Genomic DNA, 19,048 nt, shown 5'->3' on the forward strand with positions numbered 1-19,048 from the left:
TTTAAGCTAACTTTAGCCAACTGCTTTAACTTTTTATCCAGCTAACCTTAGCTAAGTTATTCAACTATTTATCCGTTACATTTAGCTTAAGTCAGTTAGCTGTTTCAAGTGTTTATCCATTTCTTTTCGCTAACTTAAGCTAAGTATTTAAACTTTATATCCTTTACCTTTAGCTAACTTGACTCAACTATTTCAACATTTTATCAGTACTTTTAGCGAAATATTTTGACTGTTTAACTTCCCTTCTTTCCCTCTAACTGTAGTTTCTACACATATTGTCAACATGTGTTGTTTATAGCTCAGTCAGTCATGTTTTTTTTAATTTAATCTTAATCCTAGTTTTTATATTACTACCTAACAGTATTTCCACTTACATCCAGGCACAAGTAACTTCCTGGTTGGCAGTCAGAGCCCTGTGAAGCACCAGGACACACACAGTTCATATGCTGTGATTAAATGCTCTAAATGGTCCTGTATCCTCATAGTGAATCATTTTCCTTCCGCCCTCAGATGACAGAACATTACTGGACTCCACAGAGCAACGTTTCCAATGAGACTTCCACCAATAAAACCTTCCAACGCACTATCTCTGCACAGGTACACACACACACACACATGCAACAAAATACCGCATACGAGCCTGATACGACCTCCTCCCGGTCCACCACTGTGACACTAATGCTCTAACTTACACTAACTGTTTATATTTCTCCGCTGCTCTCCTCCAAACTCACTTCTGTGCCACTGTGTGTGTGTTCTCAACTCCGCAGGATACCTTGGCCTATGCCACAGCATTGTTAAACGAGAAGGAGCAGTCTGGCAGCAGTAATGGCTCCGACGGCAGCCCAGCAAACGAAAACGCCGACCGCAGCCTCCGACAGGTAGCTATGAGCCACACAACCCCGCTAGCCGCTTAGATCAGTGGAGCTCTGAAATGACTCTTGTTGTTACAGCAGCTCACGCTCATCTCGCACAGCCAAAAGGAGAAGAATGGAGCAAAAATGGATCATCTCCCTGTGCTTCTGTCAAAAGCTGTAAAGGCAGTTTGTTACCTCCCACGGTTGTTATTAGCAGTGGATTTTGAAGCCGCTCCATTCTTCTCTGGATCCTGCTGTGCTTGTCGAGATTGCCCACACAACACAAGATTGTCAGACTTTTTTTCTGGCACTACAGATAATGAGTGTGTTGCATTGAAATTATAATCCTGCTGTGGCTCCCTAGCACACGGAGGTTCCACCGTGATTTGGTTTTTTTTTTACCTCGTTTCTCTGTTCTCTTATTAAATATTCACTTCATCTCTGCCACAGGGGTCGGAGTCTCCCATGATGCTCGGTGATTCGAAGAGCGATCTAGAAGACGTCGACTCCTAGTTCCTCCGAGCAGCGGGATTCCTCCAAAGGAGAGGCAGCACAGCTCCGGGCAGTCAATTGAAAGGGCTGCACTTCACCTCTGATTGGTCCGGACATTTGGGACTCCACAGCAAGCCAATCAGAATACTTTGTCTCTCGGTCGCTACGGCAACAAAGGAGCTATGAATAAATCATGAATTACTTCCTTTCAGACCAGCCAAGGCGATGATGGAGATGCATTATCATTAAGGGCAGCAGAGTTGATTAGGGTTGGGAAGTGCAAATAACCTTCCACAATCACGGATGACTTCAGTTTATCCTTTTATTCATTCATTCACTCAGAATGACAGCAAGGTGGAGGATGGGTTTGGGTTGTGTTTTAACAATTTTCTGCTCATATTTGCCAATGTATCTACATAGACATATTCATATTGTAAAGATTTGTTCCATAGATGTAATTTCCAGTGTAAGATAATATTTTAAAGTCTCCTGCGCTCTTCTCCACGACCATGCAAATTGCGGGAGGCCACGTGAGCTGCTCTAGAGGAACTTCCGGACACGCGCCTGTACAGCAACACCTCCACACACGAGCACTCGGGAGGGGGGGTGGGGTCAAGTATGCACTTTATAGTCCAGCCCAGTCTTATCGTGACGTGTACAGCAGCCACCGGTCAGTTCCTCTAGAGCCCACCCAACCCCTCGCGCTCGTGTCCTCGTCTTCTTTTGCTTTTATCAACTTACATTTGCAGTGCCACTTATGCAGACACACAGAAGCTCTGATAGCGAGCCACTCTGCCTGCGACTTGACCTCTGACCCCCTCCCCCCAAACCCCAGCCCCCCGCTGGTGACCACGGTCCCAGCCACGGGGGACACAGTATGGGCCGGGCCCTGTCCTCGACAACGGGACACATCCGGGCCCTCAGCAAATCTGAAACAAGCAGTGCCAAGGTCAGCACTCTTCCTCCACTTCTGCTTCTTCTTCTTCTTGCTGACAGGCAGCCTCGCGTGCTGGATTTTATTCTTTTCATGGCTGTGTTTTATTTTTCTTTCTCGCCACTTTTCTTTGACTCTGGATACCGGAGAGGATCTTTAGGGACTCAAGCCTTATGCAAGAAAAGCTGATCTGGAAGTGCACAGATCAGTCGTGGTGGTCCGCCAGTGCCGACTGAGGGGGAGCTCAGGAGCATGTTTTATTTTTTAGGTGCCAAGGTTACACACACACACACACCTACACACACACACACACACAAACAAAGAATAACACATTATGATAGAACTTGTGGAAAAAAAAAAACATGCAAGCGTGTGTCATTCATCACTTCACTTCGCTCAGAAACACAAAGAACAGGTCCTCCTCACCTCACTGTTACCTCTGCTTTATCAGTTGTTTTTTTTGTTTCCTGTTGGAGTTTTCTTCTTTTTTTTGCTTTGTCTACCTTTGGAAACGCACACAGAGGAGCTAAACCCAAATGTAGCTCTAGAGTTCACTGGAGAGCAAACATCCGTGTTACCATCACCCCGAAACCAATCGTCGGGAGACTCGAAGTGCCTTAACCTCCCGATCTCCCTCCCCATCCCACGTCCGATACTGTATCATCACATCTCCGACAAAGCGTGTCAATGTCTTCTCCATCTGTGACACCGGACCAGTATCTCCTGTGGTCATGTAGTCTCGCTGTAGGGGTGCAACAGGGCTTCTTCATACCCATTATTCCCTGAAGTAATACAGGGAAAAACTTCCTCTGTGTGTTGTGACAAAGGCTTGTAGGAATGTAATGTGATTCTGTGTGTGGATGGGGGAGGGTGGGGGTGTAAGCTCTACCCTAATGAAACAGGGTTCAGGCGACAGGACAGGGTTTTGGTGATGGTAAAATGCTGCTTCTTTTCACTCTGCGCTCAAGCGGAGACACTTTGTAGTTACTGATTTACGCTAGGGTAGTTTTAATGAAGCCACACTTTCACTCACATGTTGTGAAGACATGAGCCTAAGCTAGCTTTGCAGATTAGCTCTCAGCTTTAACAGGTCAATGTTTACAGTGTGAGGACCTATAAGGCAATCATGCAAAATGGTTTTCTGTTTGACTCAACTTGCGATCAGTCCATTGAGGCTCCTCTGCGTCCTCGCGGCCCGAGGAGAGGGAAGACACTGTTTTAGCCCTTCCACACACCCCTCCACCCCGCCCTCCCCTCCATAATCCTCTCGATCTCACTAGATGTGAATGTCACATCGTGCTCTCCAGCACGTTTGCATGTGTGGCAGTAAGCGGTGGTGAAGTTTGTCTTTTTCTGTGTGACGGAAACAAATCAGCCCCCCGTGTTGTTTGCTGTGTAATTTGGTGTCATTAGCACTTACTGTCACAAACACACGCCCCTTCTCTGTGGCTGATTACGTGCTATCTGAGGGAGCTGCATGCAGTCTGTGCCAAGATACATGGCCATGGCAACATGAGTTGCATTCAGCCGAGAGTCTCTTTTAGGTTCGTCCCTCTGCTACATCACCCACAACTACTTAAAAATAGAAAAGAAAAAAAAACCTTCAAAACAATCTTTTGTTTTAATCCTGGGATGCAGGGAGGGATGGGGAAGTGCGTGGGGAGGGATTGGCATCTATACGGGTTTTTACTGTCATTCAATTTTGAAGATTCACTTCTGACATCGCAGGATTCTGTAATGCATGTTAAAACTCAGTTTTAATTTGTACATCAGAGTTTGATTAAGGGGAAATTTGATATAAAATAAACTGGAATGCACAACCTTTTGTAAACATGGTTTTTATGTATGACTGCACATTGTCTCATTCTTCACTACTTTATGCTGTAATGCTTTTAATCACATTGCTGCACTTGAAGTTAGTTTTGACATGTTAACCGCTGCGGGGTTTTCTCTCAACCCCTCATCCTACAGACAGAGAACAGACGTGTGACATCTCACAGTGAATTCAACTCAAGCCTCATCCCACAGTTTACATTCTTAGTAAATTGTAGCCGTTTTACTGATAAAACATCTGTCATGTTGTATCCGTTTAGCTGCAGTGATATACTGTATGTCCTGTCACAGTCACAACTTTGGTTTCTACCAGTTGACACTGTTTTTATACTGACATTTATTTGGCGAAGATTTCAAGTGGGATGCAGGGATTCATCTCCCTTAATGCTGAGGGAGCAGAAAAAAACAGGAGTTGTGCTTTAAAAAAAGGAGGAAAAAAGCTGTAACGCTACTAATTGACACAACAATGCTTGACACGTGCATCTTTTTTCTTCAGCACTGGATCTTTTTTTTTCTTTTTTACTGTAAAAAATATCACAGCAAATCATAAGCTCATACAACAACTGAGTCTAATGTGGAAGGCATATTTAGATTGTGTTTTTCTTTCTGTAAATAAAGACATTTTCCCTATAAATTGGTAGAAAAGGCACAAAAAAATCTCCAAAATGCAAGAATTTCAGTTTGTTGCTCCAACACCAGCAGCTTAATGTGTTTCCTACCGATATTGAAATGAAACCTTCATGCATCCTGACATGTCAGTGCTGTTCTCTGATGAAGTCATCTGTCTGTGCAAGTCAGAAACAATCAGGGTTTAAGTCCAGTGAACATGCCTGGTTGTCATGACTATTTTTTTTCTGGTCCATTTATTTTTACATCAACTGTGGAACCCCTCACATGAAGGCATTTCAATGCTCAGGAAAGACAACTGTTTACATGACAGGAAACATTCTCCTTTACGAACACAACAAGCTGATTATGTACGACTGTGCTGCAGCCAGACTCAACATCCTCACGCTGTAGCTCAAGTCAGACCTGGAAACCATCTCTGCCACATTCTTTGTGACTTCCACAACCTCTGATGAACACCTTTATGCAGCTCTTTCATTAACATTCACCCTGAAGCACATTTCCCCAACTGGATTTTCTTCACCTTCAGTTAATTTCATCCCATCAGTTTATTAGTTCTTTAAAAGCCTGAAGACAGTATGTCAGCTAAACACAAGGCCATTATTCAAATGAGATGTTCATGAAAGCTCTTTTTTATTATACTTATTTAGTAAAAAGATACAAAAATATTTGGTTACATTTTACAAATGTGTGTATGTCAGATGTTTTTTTTTTTGTTTTTTTAATCTAACAAGGAGGCAACATTTCTAAGTCGGAGGCATCAATACAATATGTGCACTGGAGCATATTTCAACCTAATGCTACAACTGAAACACAGACAGCTTTACAGAAGTGCTTTGTTGACTATGAAGGAGATTAAGGTTGATGAGAGATGACAAAGTGTCGGAGCTGTTTTCGGGATGCCGCGGCGTGAGACTGGATCAGTGAGGAGTCGTGGCTTGCTGCTCCGACGCTCTGACTCGACAGCAGACGGCGATGCCCGCTGCCCTCGCCGCTCCGGTGGCGCTGCGTACACGACAACTGTTGCCCTTAGCAACTGGTCCCAAAACAGCAGAGCTCTGAGAGATGGCGCTACAGTCTGTCAGAGTCCAGCCGGAAGGACAAGACACCTCCACCTGCAAGAGATGATGCAGGGTAAGAGGGAAAGTCCAGAACATGGCTGTCTAAGGCATTTATATTAGTCAAGAACTTTATTGCCACATGTACATGCACACACAGTTCGGTACAGAAGAATGTTTTGTGCAGGGCTAAAAGAGCTGGGGAAATGGGCATATATATACAAAAAAAAAAGGATTGAAAATTAATAAGTTATGGAATAGATTTTTTAAAAATGGAAGAAATGTGTATAGCAAACACCATAGGCATTGCAGAATAGTTTGGTGAGTCCAGTTTTATTTTGTATCTGCCATCAGTGTGACTGTGGCAGGGAAGAAGCTACTGTAAAAACGTGTCCTGTGCGTGAGTATGCTGTCTGCTCTCTTTTTCCTCAGACTGTACACCGAGTGTTTTTGTCTGAGAAGCGAGTGAGCTGAGTGACGTGTGTCTGTGATTATACTGTTGGCTTTTTTTGTGTGTGTGTGTGTATGATGTATATATATTGTGTAGAATTTCTCTGATGTCCAAGTTTTTCACCTGGTCTCTGTCAGCCGAGATGTTTTCCAACAGGTGGCACTCGAGGGACGGAGCGTGGCAGCAAACTGCGTGTGACGTGACCCCGTCTTTCACCGCGCAGTGATTCCTGTGGCCGTGACGTGGACGCGAGTCGGTCGGGAGCTCAGCCACGGCCCGAGATGTGCACCCTGGAGAGGAGGAGTGATGCCGGTGTGAGTTTAAGCAATAGAAAACTTTGAAGGCGTGCTCCATCAGCGGTTGTCAGACAAGCGCCGACTCATCCTTCACACAGGCATCACCGTGAAGCCAGCAAATGAGGAACACAATGGAAAACCATTCAACTGTGTGCTACAATGACGTTTGATAGCATGCTCTTTGTGACACACACGTAGCTGGCATTTATGCTGGCCAAGAGCGCATTTCTTTTGAGGGTGATTGCCATGGTAACTGGCATAATTGGCAGAGATTTTCTAAATGCGGTAGCATCAAAAGCTTGCACTTGGTTTAAATAAGCATTTACATTCAGTACAGTACTTAAGGTAGAAGTTTAACTCCCTCCGACACATCAGTACTCGTTCCATTTAAAGAAATAGTTTTTGAGGAAGAGAGATTTGTCCACTTTCTTGCCGAGACATTAAGAGCTGGAGGCCATTAGCTTAGCTTAGCATAAAGACTGGCAACAAGTGGGAACAGCTAGTGCAGCTCTGCCTGGCAAAAAGTCTGCCAACCAGGACCTCTAAAGTTAACTTGTATGTTAATTAAGTTGTAAATGAAATATTTTGCCAACACCTGCAGAGTCTGAAGGTTATCAGATGATCAGTTGTTGAGGAAAGTGAACAACAGATGGACAGAAGTTCCTTCATTTAGTCAGAGGAGATGAGTGTTCAGTTAGTAGCTCTTGGTTTAAAAATAGAGAACGCTCCAGAAACAGGATTCACAATTTGTTATGTTTATGGTCATCTGGGCAAAATCTTTTTTTGTTACCTTGCAAACATCTCCATATAGTGTTTTTCTGTTTTGTTTTTTTTTAATATGCTAGAATCATGAGCAGTCAACGCCATAGCTGAGCATCTCCTTTTTGAAATTGCAGTCCACAACATGTATGACTGTATTGCGTGGCTCAGTCTAGTTTTACAGTGTTCGAATTGTAGGTGAGCTGGTGTGCTCGAGCAGAGGGGATGAATGAACAAAGAGGTGGGGACGTCACTGATCTGCACATTGCTGAGGAAGCAACAGCGTAGAGTTATGTCCAAGACATTTTAGGGCAGGAAGATAGTGTACTCATGGAAAAAACTTCTAAATACGTAACACATGATACACAGAGATGAGTTTTAGGGACCAGAGATGGACTTTAGAGGGTCAAACATACAATTCAACCCCCAGGATGAGGGCTCTAACTTCATATTTATGAACAGACAAGGAGGTGGTGTTGATCGTCTCATCTAATCTCCGAAACAAAGCTAATAAATGTATCATCAAACTAGCTGCACAGATTTGCTTGTATAATTTAATCTGCAGCAGATTAAAACCTTGACTCACCGGTCAGGTGGTGCAGCGGATCGACACACTGAGCGTCTTGCCCCGGTTCAGGACTAGCATGGACCTGGCACTTCAGACCTCCAATCACACAGCAGCGAGCCACAGCAAACACACCTTTACCTGCCGGACCGTTGTAGGCAACACACTCCATGCGTCCGCCGTTCACCTGTAACGATGTTTAGAGACATTAGAGCAAAGTGATTCCAGAGATGAAGGCTGATCAGATTAAACTCACAGTGATGGTTTCTCCCACACGGACGCCATCGGGAGCGTAGCTACTGCATCCCATCATCTCCTCCCCCTGACGACAGCGGCTGGTAGCCTTGTCGGTGCTCGCGACCCCCGACCTCTCTGACCACACTGACCGACACAGGAGCTCCTCATCTGCACATGGACGTAGACACACAGTCTGAGCTACACGTGGATAATGTGTGTGCTTATGTGAAAGCCTGAGGATCACGAGGCACTAACTTGACGCTGTGGTGTTGGTAGAAGGCATGGCTGCTACCAGGTTCGGAGTGGTGAGACGGTGTGTTTCAGACAGAGACAGAAAGTTGATTGTGTTGCTGACAGAATAATCTAACATCATGTGTAGGACCTGCACTGGTGACACCATCTGATTGGACGACAGGATCACTGCAGCTATACCTGCACACACAAAAATAAGAATATAACCCCTTCGCACTGCAGCTGCACACACAGATTGCTTTGTTGTGTTTTCTGGCATGTGGATACCTGCAGCGTGAGCAGCAGCCTGGGAGGTTCCACTGCGGGAGGTGAAACAGGTGCTGCAGTCACTACTGGCACTAACAATGTCATCGCCGGGCGCGAACAGATCGACGCAGCGGCCGAAGTTGGTGCCTCCTGCCCCCTGAGACATGAGCTGGTCCGCTGAGTTGACTGCCCCCACTGTGATCACCTGTAAACGAGGTTAGGGTGGGGGGTCATGTGAGGTTTGGTCTGTGTGTGAATGCATGATGGTCTTTAGATAAAGTGTGCTGTCACCTCAGGCTCCGAAGCAGGAGAGTAGAGGCAGGCGTCATCTCTGTAATTGCCGGCAGCGGCGATGACCACAGCTCCATTAGCCACCATGTCTCGACAGGCAGCGTTTAACGAGCGACTGAAGCCGCCGATGAAAGGCAGCAACACGACCACTGCTTCCACCGGACGGGCCAGTAAAGTTGCTCGGATATACTCCAACCCTAAAGACACAGGAGAGGGACTTATAAAGATCAAGTTTTTTACTCTGTTATCATGTCCATGTGTTGTTTTTGTTTTTTTTAATATGGCAAAGGACACATCATGAGAATTATAAGTAGTCGATGCCAGCGCTGATCATTTCCACCTTGAACCTGCAGAGTACTGATGACAAAAACACTGATTTAGACTTCCAGGAGTTCATAGGAAACAAACCTAAAGAACCAGTCCCATACATTTGCAGGCTTTCTGTATCAGTCTTCCATTTCACAAATGGTTTCTGGATCCAACGTGTATGTCTGAATTAATCCGAGATTACGAGTTGCCATTGTGGAGCGTAGAGTTTTACGGTGTTAAAGCTGGTGTGCTCGAGATGCAGCAAGTTGGGAGTGGTGGCGGAAGAACGAGTTGAGGGCTTCATAAATCTGTAGATTCTAGAGAAAGTGCAGAGTTGAACTTTTCGAAGTTGAACTGGTGACTGGAGAGATGCTTTAATCGAGACTTAGAGTCTGGAGTCTACAGCCATGCTAGCAGCTCTATCTGGTCATACCTGGGCACTTAAGTTGAATGCTTTGTGGTAAGATAGGTAATTAACATTTAACTAAAAGGTGGTGATGATGAGAATGCCATTAGTTTAGCAGTTTTTTGGTTAAACCAAAATATAAATATGATGATAATATCACCAAAGTGATCGCAATTCATGCAGGTGAATATCAAGTTTTATTGTGCTGCCTTTTAATTTTTTAATTTTAACACATTTGATGAAGATTGTGATTATTTGGTTTACAGAAATTTTAATTTCACAAAGATCCCTATCCTGTCTCGCCAGAAGGACATAAAGTTATGTGTACTTGCACCTGATGGTTGTTTGATCCATATAAAAGCAGCTGCAGATGTATATAAACTGGGCAATAATGACTTTATAGCAGGCGATGAAACATTTATGCATCCTCACTAGAGCACCGCCACTAATTTCAGGTGCACCCAAAGGCATTTTGTTTTAGAACTGGGCCTGAGACCTCCTGAGTCCTGGGATACCAAACATTTTGATTATTGTCATGGGCAAACCAAAAGAAGGAAGTCGAAGGAACCACTAACAAAAAAACATCCTTGTGGAGTTTATGGTGTTAGTAGTTGTTAAGATGTTTCACCCAAAGCCACAAATGTTAACATCATGGTGACACTACAGTAGAATTCAAAGGGTCGTCCTACTTAGTAGACTTCATCCTCTGGAGACCATGAATGGGAGCCATTTGTCTGAACCAACAATACCATAAACACAACCATGCTGCTAAAATATTACTCACCAACTGAAACGTTTTATCTGAGGAAATCACTCCTGCTTAGACACAAGTTCAATTCAGTTCATTGTACATCAGTTCTGAAGGATTCCTACCTGCCAGAGCTCCAGACACCGTCCCTTTCCCCTGACAGTTGAGAACACGAACCAGATTAACGGCAGCACCTCGAGCTACACCTGAATCTGATCCACTCACAACACCGGCCATGTGTGTGCCGTGACTGTCGCACTGACTGGCCTGCAGAGGAGACAGAGTTGAGCATCACACTAAAAAAGGATCCACATGACAGCTTTGTTACTGAGCTGCAACGCCAAATATGCGAGTGTTTCCTGCTGTGCGTGACCTGTCGGTGGACTCTGACTCCATCCTCCTCGGGGACATTATTGAAATCTGTGATGAGCACTCGTCCTTCAACCTCTCTGTGAGAACTCTGAACGCTGCCATCCATCAGGTACACCTCCGCCTTCCCTCCATCATCTGCAGAGGACAAATGGAGTGTGGATTTGACAAATAACAAGAAAATGCAATTCCTGAAAGAATTTTGGTGGGATTGCCGGCAGCTGGAAAACTGTATTAGTTGACGGATCACTGGGAGCTAAACTGCATCGCGGGTTTGATTGAAGGAGCAGCTGACCGACCGTAAAGAGTTGGAATAACAGGAGTGAAAAGGGCAAACTATAGTGTAAGAAAGGTGTTGACATGAGAGTTAAAGTGTAAAACGTACTTTAAGTGTACAGAGAAGTAGCTGAAGTGATTTATGTTCAATTAGGGCACTTTCCAGGAACTTTCCAAGGAACTAAAGGTTCCAACCCTCTTTTCTGATCTGCATTTTCACTGCCGTTTAAATTCCCATGAAGATTCGGAAAACTAATCGGCTAACTTTTAATTTTTGCAGGCAACAGTAATAAACAATAAGAGCCCTATACAAAATTTTTAGCTACAAAATCATTGGTTCGGTCCTCTTTAAGACGCGCCAAAAAAAAAAAAAAGAAAGAAGGTCGTTAATGCAGTTGTAAGATGCTGGGGATACACTAGCATACAAGACCAATCAGCATCCTGGTTCTTGAACCTTCTGACGGTACAAGCCCCTCAGGTGGGGTAAAATAATCTTTAGCTTAGATCCTGGGTCCTCTGGTGGAAATGCAGGTAGAGAAACTGAGTTCCACCAAAGGTCCTTAGTCCCTGAGGAGCTGGATACTAGAAGGATTTAAAATGTGTGTGTTTGTGAATGTTTAATTTAGAAAGTCTTCAGTGTCCATGAAGTCCACTGAAAGCTCCTGATAACTGTAGGGGCTTTTATTTTGAAAATCAGATCTTTTTAATGACCCCCACTAAGCTCTTGTTACTGTCTGAGGCTTTTTATTCAGTAAATTTATACCACTCAATAAAAGGAGTTGGAGTGTTAGTTCCAGTTAAAAATGGCAAATTCAGCTGTTGCTTATGTAGCAGTAACGGGGAGACTCTGCTGAATATGTAGAAGTGAGATACTTGGCATGTTATGATAAATGTGGAAAAATTATCCCTTTTTTAAAAAAACTTTCTTCCAGAACATTCTGGTCTGAGTTAACATGAAAGTCAATGGAATAGCTGGATGATACTTAAACTTCTTTAAAGTTCATATTGAGACTCATATTGTAAATTGTGTAAAACTCCTTTAAGTGATTAACAGAGTGCTTTAAAAATAATAATAATAATGTAATGAAGAAATGATATGTGAAGAGTGAAAGCTGTGAGCATTACAGACTGACTCACTTGGAGGCTTGTATGTTCCATTTTCAGAGATGAAACCGTGAGGCTGCAGTAACCTCTGCAGGTTCCAGGGGGCGCTCTGAGCAAAGATGGATGAGTCCTCCTCGATGTACTGGACATGAGGGAGCTTCACCGCCTGACGGAAACAAAATCAAACTCAGCTACAAGTTTGTAAAAATATCTCAAACCTCATTATGTGGCCTATACGACAGCCCAATCAGTAGCCTAAACTACGTAGGGTTAAGGCTTTTTAAAAACTGATCAGTATCTGCTTTACCTACAACCGATCCTTTGCTTGTGTCTGCTGTTACACTTGTGTGGTAAAGGGAGACCAACATTTGTGATAGAATACTGAGGATGCAAATTTTGAACAATTTCCTTAATTGATAGCCAATAGCTATATAAACTATCCATTTTAGTCACAGCGCTCATCCCCCATACATGGAAATGTTCCACCAAAACAATCCCACCTGTTACTGTTTGAGATAACACCAAAGCCACAACTTTCACTTAGTTCCCCCCCAAGACCATCAGCTGAAAGTAATACAAAGAAGCCAGAGTAGTTTTGTCTCCTAGAGCAAAATGATACTTAAGTGACTATGATGTTCTACAGAATAGGCAAAGTTAAGATTATAAACAATTGAGCTGTGGCCAGAAGTCATTAAACATCACAGAAGTCTTTGTCATGGTGGCCCATTGCTAGTTAAGCCCACACAATTCAGCACAGAACTGTCCCTAGTCCACCTCCACTGGTCGCTACAGTGTTAAAAAAAAATGTAAGAGGCTTCACCTGGTGGTGAAACCAAGTACTACAGCTAACCTACAATCCATCTTCTGACATGTAGAGGAAAAGAGTTTTGTTGTCTTTTGAAGCTTGTGGGGCTTCAGTGCACTTCACCCTCTGCACAATGCATTTCAGACGGTGGTCTACTGGAGCGTTACAGTAAGGTTTGTTACCCCCCAACATATCATTAAGGAACAGCTTGGAAGCAGACGTGCACTGCAGTTCAGTTGTCAAGCATACACACTGGAATGATTTGGATTACTTTGATATACTTTAAGTGTATATAATGTTCAAAAATGGCATCTGGATCATATCAGAAGATACTAAATATTAAATAACTCAGATCAGATTGGGGGCAAAAAAAAAAAAACTTAATCAGGATATCTCTACTCTCTACAGTGACCACCTTCTACAACATTGCCTGACATACTACAAACAGTGTCTCAGTAAAGCTATGAATGTGCATTTTAGGTGATAAATTCATACAGTTGAATGACTCCAACTGTCTTAGTCCCAACACCTGCATACTGCAAAGTCTAGCAGGGGCTCCCTCCTTGTTTCAGTCCCCTGAGGCATACATCTAAGATCAGACTGTTACCCTCATTCACTGATCTGAAAACGTATCCATGCTTTATTGTTGTAATTTACTCAGCTTTGGTCATTGTTTTTAGACTACAGCGTCTACAAAACGCTTCCATCAGACTTTTATTACTTCTATTACAAGCTCCACATTACTCCAATCTTTACTGCCCTTCATCAGTCTCCTGCCACTTTTAAAAGTGATTCTTACATTTTTGTTGCTGCTTTTTAAGTCTTGTGTGATCAGACTCTGCAATCTGCAAACTGCCTACAAACTGATCTTGTTCAACAGTTTAACTACCGCTTTTATTTTGCAAACACACGTCAGGTCACCAGTGATCCTGCTGCCAGGTGAAGCAGTTACCAGGTGAAGGACGTCGCTGCTCATCTTGACCAGGAAGCCGTGCAGCGCGCCGCTGTAGGTCTGCAGGATCTCCACCAGGTATCCTCTCCTGGCCGCTTTGGCTTGCAGCCTCCTGATGGTCCTCTGCACTTGAGCGTCGTGCGTCCCCTGATGCAGCATGACAAGGTACTGACCGGGCATGCGCCACGCCGCCTGGAGCACAGCACAGGGAACATACAGTACAGGTGACCAGCATGCGTCCATGCGCAGGAGAAATGAGGCATGCCTGCAGTAACTTTAAAAAAAGAAAAATGTTGCTTGGTACATTTAATGGTTAACAGCTGCTTTATTTGTGCGCTTGGATGGTTTTCAGGTCATAGTCATGATACAGAAATGGAAAGTAATTTGGGGGTTCCAGCTTGTGAGCGCACATGCAAATGGACATCTCCTGTCTGTGGACTTTTTTTCAGCTGGATAAAAGCTAAAAAGGCTAAAAATGAAAGGATTTTCAATAGTAAAAAAAATAAAATAAAATCCCTCATTAACAAAGAATGCCATGTGCACAGCTTTAGTTTCTGGATGATGGGGACTTTAGGTGGAGAAGATGCGCTTTAACGCATCTGACGCAACAAATTATTGCCATTACCTTGTTGCACCTGAGGAACTCGGCTGCGGGTTCGGCTCCGTTTTCGGGTTCAGTTCCGTCCTCGCGGATCAGATCCAGGATCATCTCGTCGTCCTCGGTGTAATCCTGCGCGCACACGGCCAGAGATGCGCACAAACACAGTGTCCAGCCGAGCCAGGCTGAGGTGCGACGCATTCTTCACACCTCTTGAACAGTTTCCAGTGAAAATGATCAAAGATAACTGTTAACTGGCACCACTGATGAGAGTTTTTTTTTTTTAATTCCAAGCCTGACTTATTATCCAGATGTTTTGGTGTCTCCGAGAGCTGCGCGTCCTGTGTGCCTGATAACGCCTCCAACCATCTATCCAGATTTTTTGGGGGGGTAAAAAAAAAAAATCGAACAATTGATTCTTATAATTCAAGGCGGGGACTGGTGACGTCTCCGCGGCTCACGCCACCGCTTTTGTATCGAATGATTGTCCTCCGTTAAAAACACCTCTTACAGTGGAGGAGTCATGTTTCATGCTCCCCCTTAAACCACCCTGTAATTATTGCATGTCAATCGGAGAAAACGCTTCCTCTCCGCTCAACTTGATTTGCATCACATGAATGTGAACAATATGACTTGTGCATGCAAGCGCAAGTTCTTTTTATTGTGCCTAAACTCGTGCTGCACAGAGAGAGAGTCAGGATGTTGATCTTACAGGCTGCGTGTAGTTTAGATTTTTTTACTGTCTGTAATTTATTTCTTGATTTAATCGGTGCGGTGCTGAGATGCGCTCAGAGCTGCAGAGCGCACCGTCAAACTCTCTGGAGAGCTTTGCCATTGCGTCAACTTAGTTCTAATTAAAAGACAAGTAGTTGTTAAGATACATTACAGTTACAATCCCTTGATCTCACCATGAAGAGCAGCCCACCACTCCAACTGTTACACAATGTTCTCTGTGGCTCTGGAGGAGCTTTAGCACCAAGTTCACCTAGTTTGCTTTTCTACCTGATTTTACAGAACCATGTGCTCCAAAACTCTGGCTGTGACAGGAGGTGGAATTTATTATTATATTTGATGTGGGCAGGAGAGCACAGATTTACAGCATGAAGTCTGTGTGGCAGAGTTTGACCAGTGGATTTTGTTAGAGAGATGACAAATTATAGGAGGGGGAAAATGAAACCTTGACCTTTCCAGTGGATTTGATATGCAGCACTTTGGTGATTATTAAAATCGTGTGACTCATATGTTATGCCCTTCACAGTTCGCAGATTTGAAACCAATTGATCATCTATTGGAGATTTCAGATCAAGCAGTCTCCAATGAGAAAACATGTTTTGGAGGAATAATGTTACATCCCTCCAGTAAAGTTCCAGAGAGAATCGATGCCAAGGTGCACTGAAACAGCTCTGGCACCATGTAGTGGCCCGACGCTTTACTAAGACGTTTCTGCCTTTGATGTTGTCACCCATTTCTAGCTTTGCATAACATTACTGCTTTCAAGTTTACACAAGCAATTCAACTTTGCATTTTGAGGCAGAGGAAAATGTAAAGAAAGGAATTTTTGAGTTGCATTATGGGAATTGTAGGATCCAGTATTTTTTGGATCTTGTGTGTTTCATAATCTGCCTCCTGCAGGAGGGCGCAAGACTAAGTTGCATAATAGGGCCAAAAAAAAAATCTGTCTTATTGCAATAGTATAGACGAATGCAGTTCCACTCAGTGTCCCTCAGGTGTACTAACACACTCTGACCTTGATTATAACAACGACTTGCCGAACCCTAACCTGAACTTAACCCTTGACCTTGGCATGTCTTCACCTTAAAATTACTAATTTATATGATGAGGACTTGCTTTTTGTCCCCATGAGGAAGACGTGTCCACATTATGTGACTGTATAAACAGCTTTAGGTCCTCACTACATGAGTAATACCTGGACCACACACACACACACACACACACACACACACATTTTCATACAGTAAATAGTGCCATCTTCTGGAACTGTCATGCAATACTTATTTAGCCTGGGGTGGAAGAAGTACTCAGATCCTTTACTTTAGTAAAACTACCAATCGAGCAATCTAAAAATGATCAATTACAAGTTAAAGTCCTGCAATGAAAAATCCTACTTCAGTAAAAGTACACAGCAGCCAAATGTCGTGAAATTAGTGTAATGGTTTGGTCCTTCTGCCTGATATATGATCATATATGACATCATTAGATTATTAGTGAAGCATTAGTGTTTCAGCAGCACGTTACTGTTGCAGGTTTGAACTACTTTATATCCAGTTTTATGTACAGAGACATCAGATAAATCCGAGGGGTCATCAGAGGAAGCTCTTTTATACAAATCCTTTTTCAGTCTTTGGATTTTCTCTCTAATCTTTAGTTTTTGGTGAGAAATTGAATCAATTAAAAATGTATTAAAATGAAACCACGTGAGATCTGAAATGTGATCCGACTGAACACTGCTTTTTTGTAAGAAGCCAAACAATTTGGAAACTGCTGATTTATTATTTAACAAAGTTTTGTGGTTTAAAAGCTTTTTTTTTTTTTAATCCATTGTGTCAAAACAAAATTTTTAAAGTAACCCAAGCTGTCAGATGAATGTAGTACAATACTTCCCCCTGAAATGTAGTGTAAGTATTAAGTAGCATTTATGAACTACTCAAGTACAAATATGTCAAAATTGTACTCAAGCACATGAGTAAATGGGCTTAGTTTCTTTAAATCACTGTATGACAATGACACAAACTGATGCAACACTCCATTAGCTGTAAAAATAAAGTCCATCCGCACAGCATCATGTGTGAGTGATGCTGTTGTTCAGTTAAAAGGCCATAAATAAAACATCAGGGGAATCTCCTGGCTGTCCTGAGTGCAGTCTGGTACCTCGGGGTTGCTTTGATTGAAGGAGCCCCTAGCCATCCCTCAGAGCAGATGCAGTGTGGGACAGCTGTAACACTGAGTCTTCGGGGCTTCGGGGAGAAGTCTGCTGCTACTCGACTTTTGGCCGCAGAAACCTGGCACAGCCTCGGTGTGCCTAAAATTAAATCAAAAGGGGAGAGGAGGGGGGGAAGAGACAGAAATAGAAGTCTAGTTCCAGCGTTTTGTCCTCGTTTTCTTACTTCTTTTGCTCCCGAGGAAGGGTTTTGCTGATCACGCACGTCTTTATCTCGTGTTATTGCAAACACTCGCTTGTGTAGGAGCCGAGCGAGAACAGCCTCATTTTTTTTTCCGACCGCTGGCCGCTACAGTAAATGAGGCTCGAGTGCTTTAATCAAGGGAACATTAATGGTCCTCTTCTCTCTTGTTTCCAACTAATCTGCCCCTCTTCAGTCACGACCTTCAGGCCACCATCTCTTCGTTTCACCCCTCTATTGTGCTTTTCCTCACCGCTCTCCATTCAGCAACGATGAAAAAATCATAAAAAGGCCATCTACAGTGAGTTAGTGCAGACCCCCTCCCTCCTCAGACACATTACACTGCTGCTGTCGCCATGTTTACCCACGAAATGATGGTCACTTGCCATTTTCTGATGCATAGACAGACCACAGGCAATCATTAGGACCTGAATGAACACCCAGTTGTGTGCGGCCCATTAGGACACAGTGAGAGTGTTTGTGTGAGACGGTACCTTTCATCTTTCGCTTCAGCTGCAGCGCACTCTAATTCTTCCAGGCTTTTCGTCTGAATCTCGGGAGCCACAATGACCTAATAAGCACACACCTTTCATTACAATATCTGTTTCTTCTTGGCAGCAGTCGCACATTTCCTGCCTTTGTCTTGCCACACTCTACCTTTGGATAGCACTGGCAGAGGCTCCACACAGTCCCGATGCACACCATGGTGACGCCCAGAGCGCACATCGTGGCATATATGTGAGGCCGTTCCTGCGTCATGATGAAAAGCCCGAGCGCCGCCACGCTCAGCCCCGCCACGATCAGCCCGTACCGATATGGTTTCCCCTCCACCATCGCTCTCCCAGCAGCTGCTGCCCAGTGAAGCTTCTGTTTGTGTATCGGGTACATGCACACACCTGCAATTTTATACCTGACCTGTGCAGGCGGTCTGCAGGCTGTAATAAGCAGCAGAGTGGAAACTTAAATGCATTTCCACCCCTTTTACCTTCAGGGCCCTGATAGAGAATGAACAGTCCCTCCCTTTGCAGCCACCGAAGCTTGTAACTGCTTCAGGGGAGTCACAAGTGTCTTGGTGGCCTTAAACGGTCACTTGGGTAACCTGCTCTAGGCAGATGTGCCGTATTCCTTTTCTTGTCTTAATGATGGATTTAACCACATTCCAAGGGACATTCAGTGACTTTTGTTGACTTATCCCCTGACCTTTGCTTTCAACAACCTTTTTGCGGAGCTGCTTGGAGTGTCCCTTTGTCTACATGGTGTAGTTATAACCAGGAGTACTGATTCACCAGGGACTCAATCTTCCAGATCTTTTTTACTACAATCTGTTGAGAGACATCAACTGAGGCACTTGTCATGCACTGAGAAAAGACTTTGTGTTGTTCTGTTGATCTGCTCTGAAGGTGAGGGTGAAGGAAACACAGTTAGGGTTCCACTCTGCTGCTT

At 43.8% G+C, this 19,048-nt stretch overlaps 2 protein-coding genes across 5 annotated transcripts in view; one reads left to right on the plus strand and one right to left on the minus strand.

The window, feature by feature from the left end:
• usp24 (ubiquitin specific peptidase 24) overlaps positions 1–4,108 on the plus strand; it is a 36,944-nt gene extending 32,836 nt beyond the window's left edge. For all 4 annotated transcript variants that reach the window (XM_008281950.1, XM_008281952.1, XM_008281953.1 and 1 more), the window contains 3 exons: positions 511–597; positions 771–881; positions 1,308–4,108. In XM_008281950.1, the coding sequence (XP_008280172.1) occupies positions 511–597; positions 771–881; positions 1,308–1,370 (261 nt within the window). In that variant the 3' untranslated portion in view covers positions 1,371–4,108. The remainder of the gene's footprint in view (positions 1–510; positions 598–770; positions 882–1,307) is intronic.
• Positions 4,109–5,357: 1,249 nt separating this feature from the next.
• On the minus strand, positions 5,358–14,841 carry pcsk9 (proprotein convertase subtilisin/kexin type 9). The gene is made up of 12 exons (XM_008281955.1): positions 14,493–14,841; positions 13,868–14,059; positions 12,144–12,276; positions 10,735–10,868; positions 10,487–10,628; positions 8,899–9,095; positions 8,629–8,812; positions 8,365–8,541; positions 8,129–8,277; positions 7,894–8,059; positions 6,376–6,542; positions 5,358–5,858 (listed from the first exon to the last, which is right to left on the minus strand). Exons 1-12 carry the CDS (start codon positions 14,664–14,666, stop codon positions 5,664–5,666), a joined length of 2,010 nt encoding a protein of 669 aa, XP_008280177.1. The 5' UTR covers positions 14,667–14,841; the 3' UTR covers positions 5,358–5,663.
• Between the last annotated feature and the right edge of the window lie 4,207 nt (positions 14,842–19,048).

The sequence above is a fragment of the Stegastes partitus genome, unplaced genomic scaffold, assembly GCF_000690725.1.
Source record: "Stegastes partitus isolate 25-593 unplaced genomic scaffold, Stegastes_partitus-1.0.2 Scaffold253, whole genome shotgun sequence".
Lineage (NCBI taxonomy): Eukaryota > Metazoa > Chordata > Actinopteri > Pomacentridae > Stegastes > Stegastes partitus.

Coding starts and splice junctions, on each gene's coding strand:
- pcsk9 (XM_008281955.1), bottom strand. CDS start 14,666: ATGCGTCGCACCTCAGCCTGGCTCGGCTGGACACTGTGTTTGTGCGCA. Junction 14,060..14,492: donor AGTTCCTCAGGTGCAACAAG/GTAATGGCAATA, acceptor GCTGTGCTCCAG/GCGGCGTGGCGCATGCCCGG. Junction 12,277..13,867: donor GCAGCGACGTCCTTCACCTG/GTAACTGCTTCA, acceptor TGTTTCCGTCAG/GCGGTGAAGCTCCCTCATGT.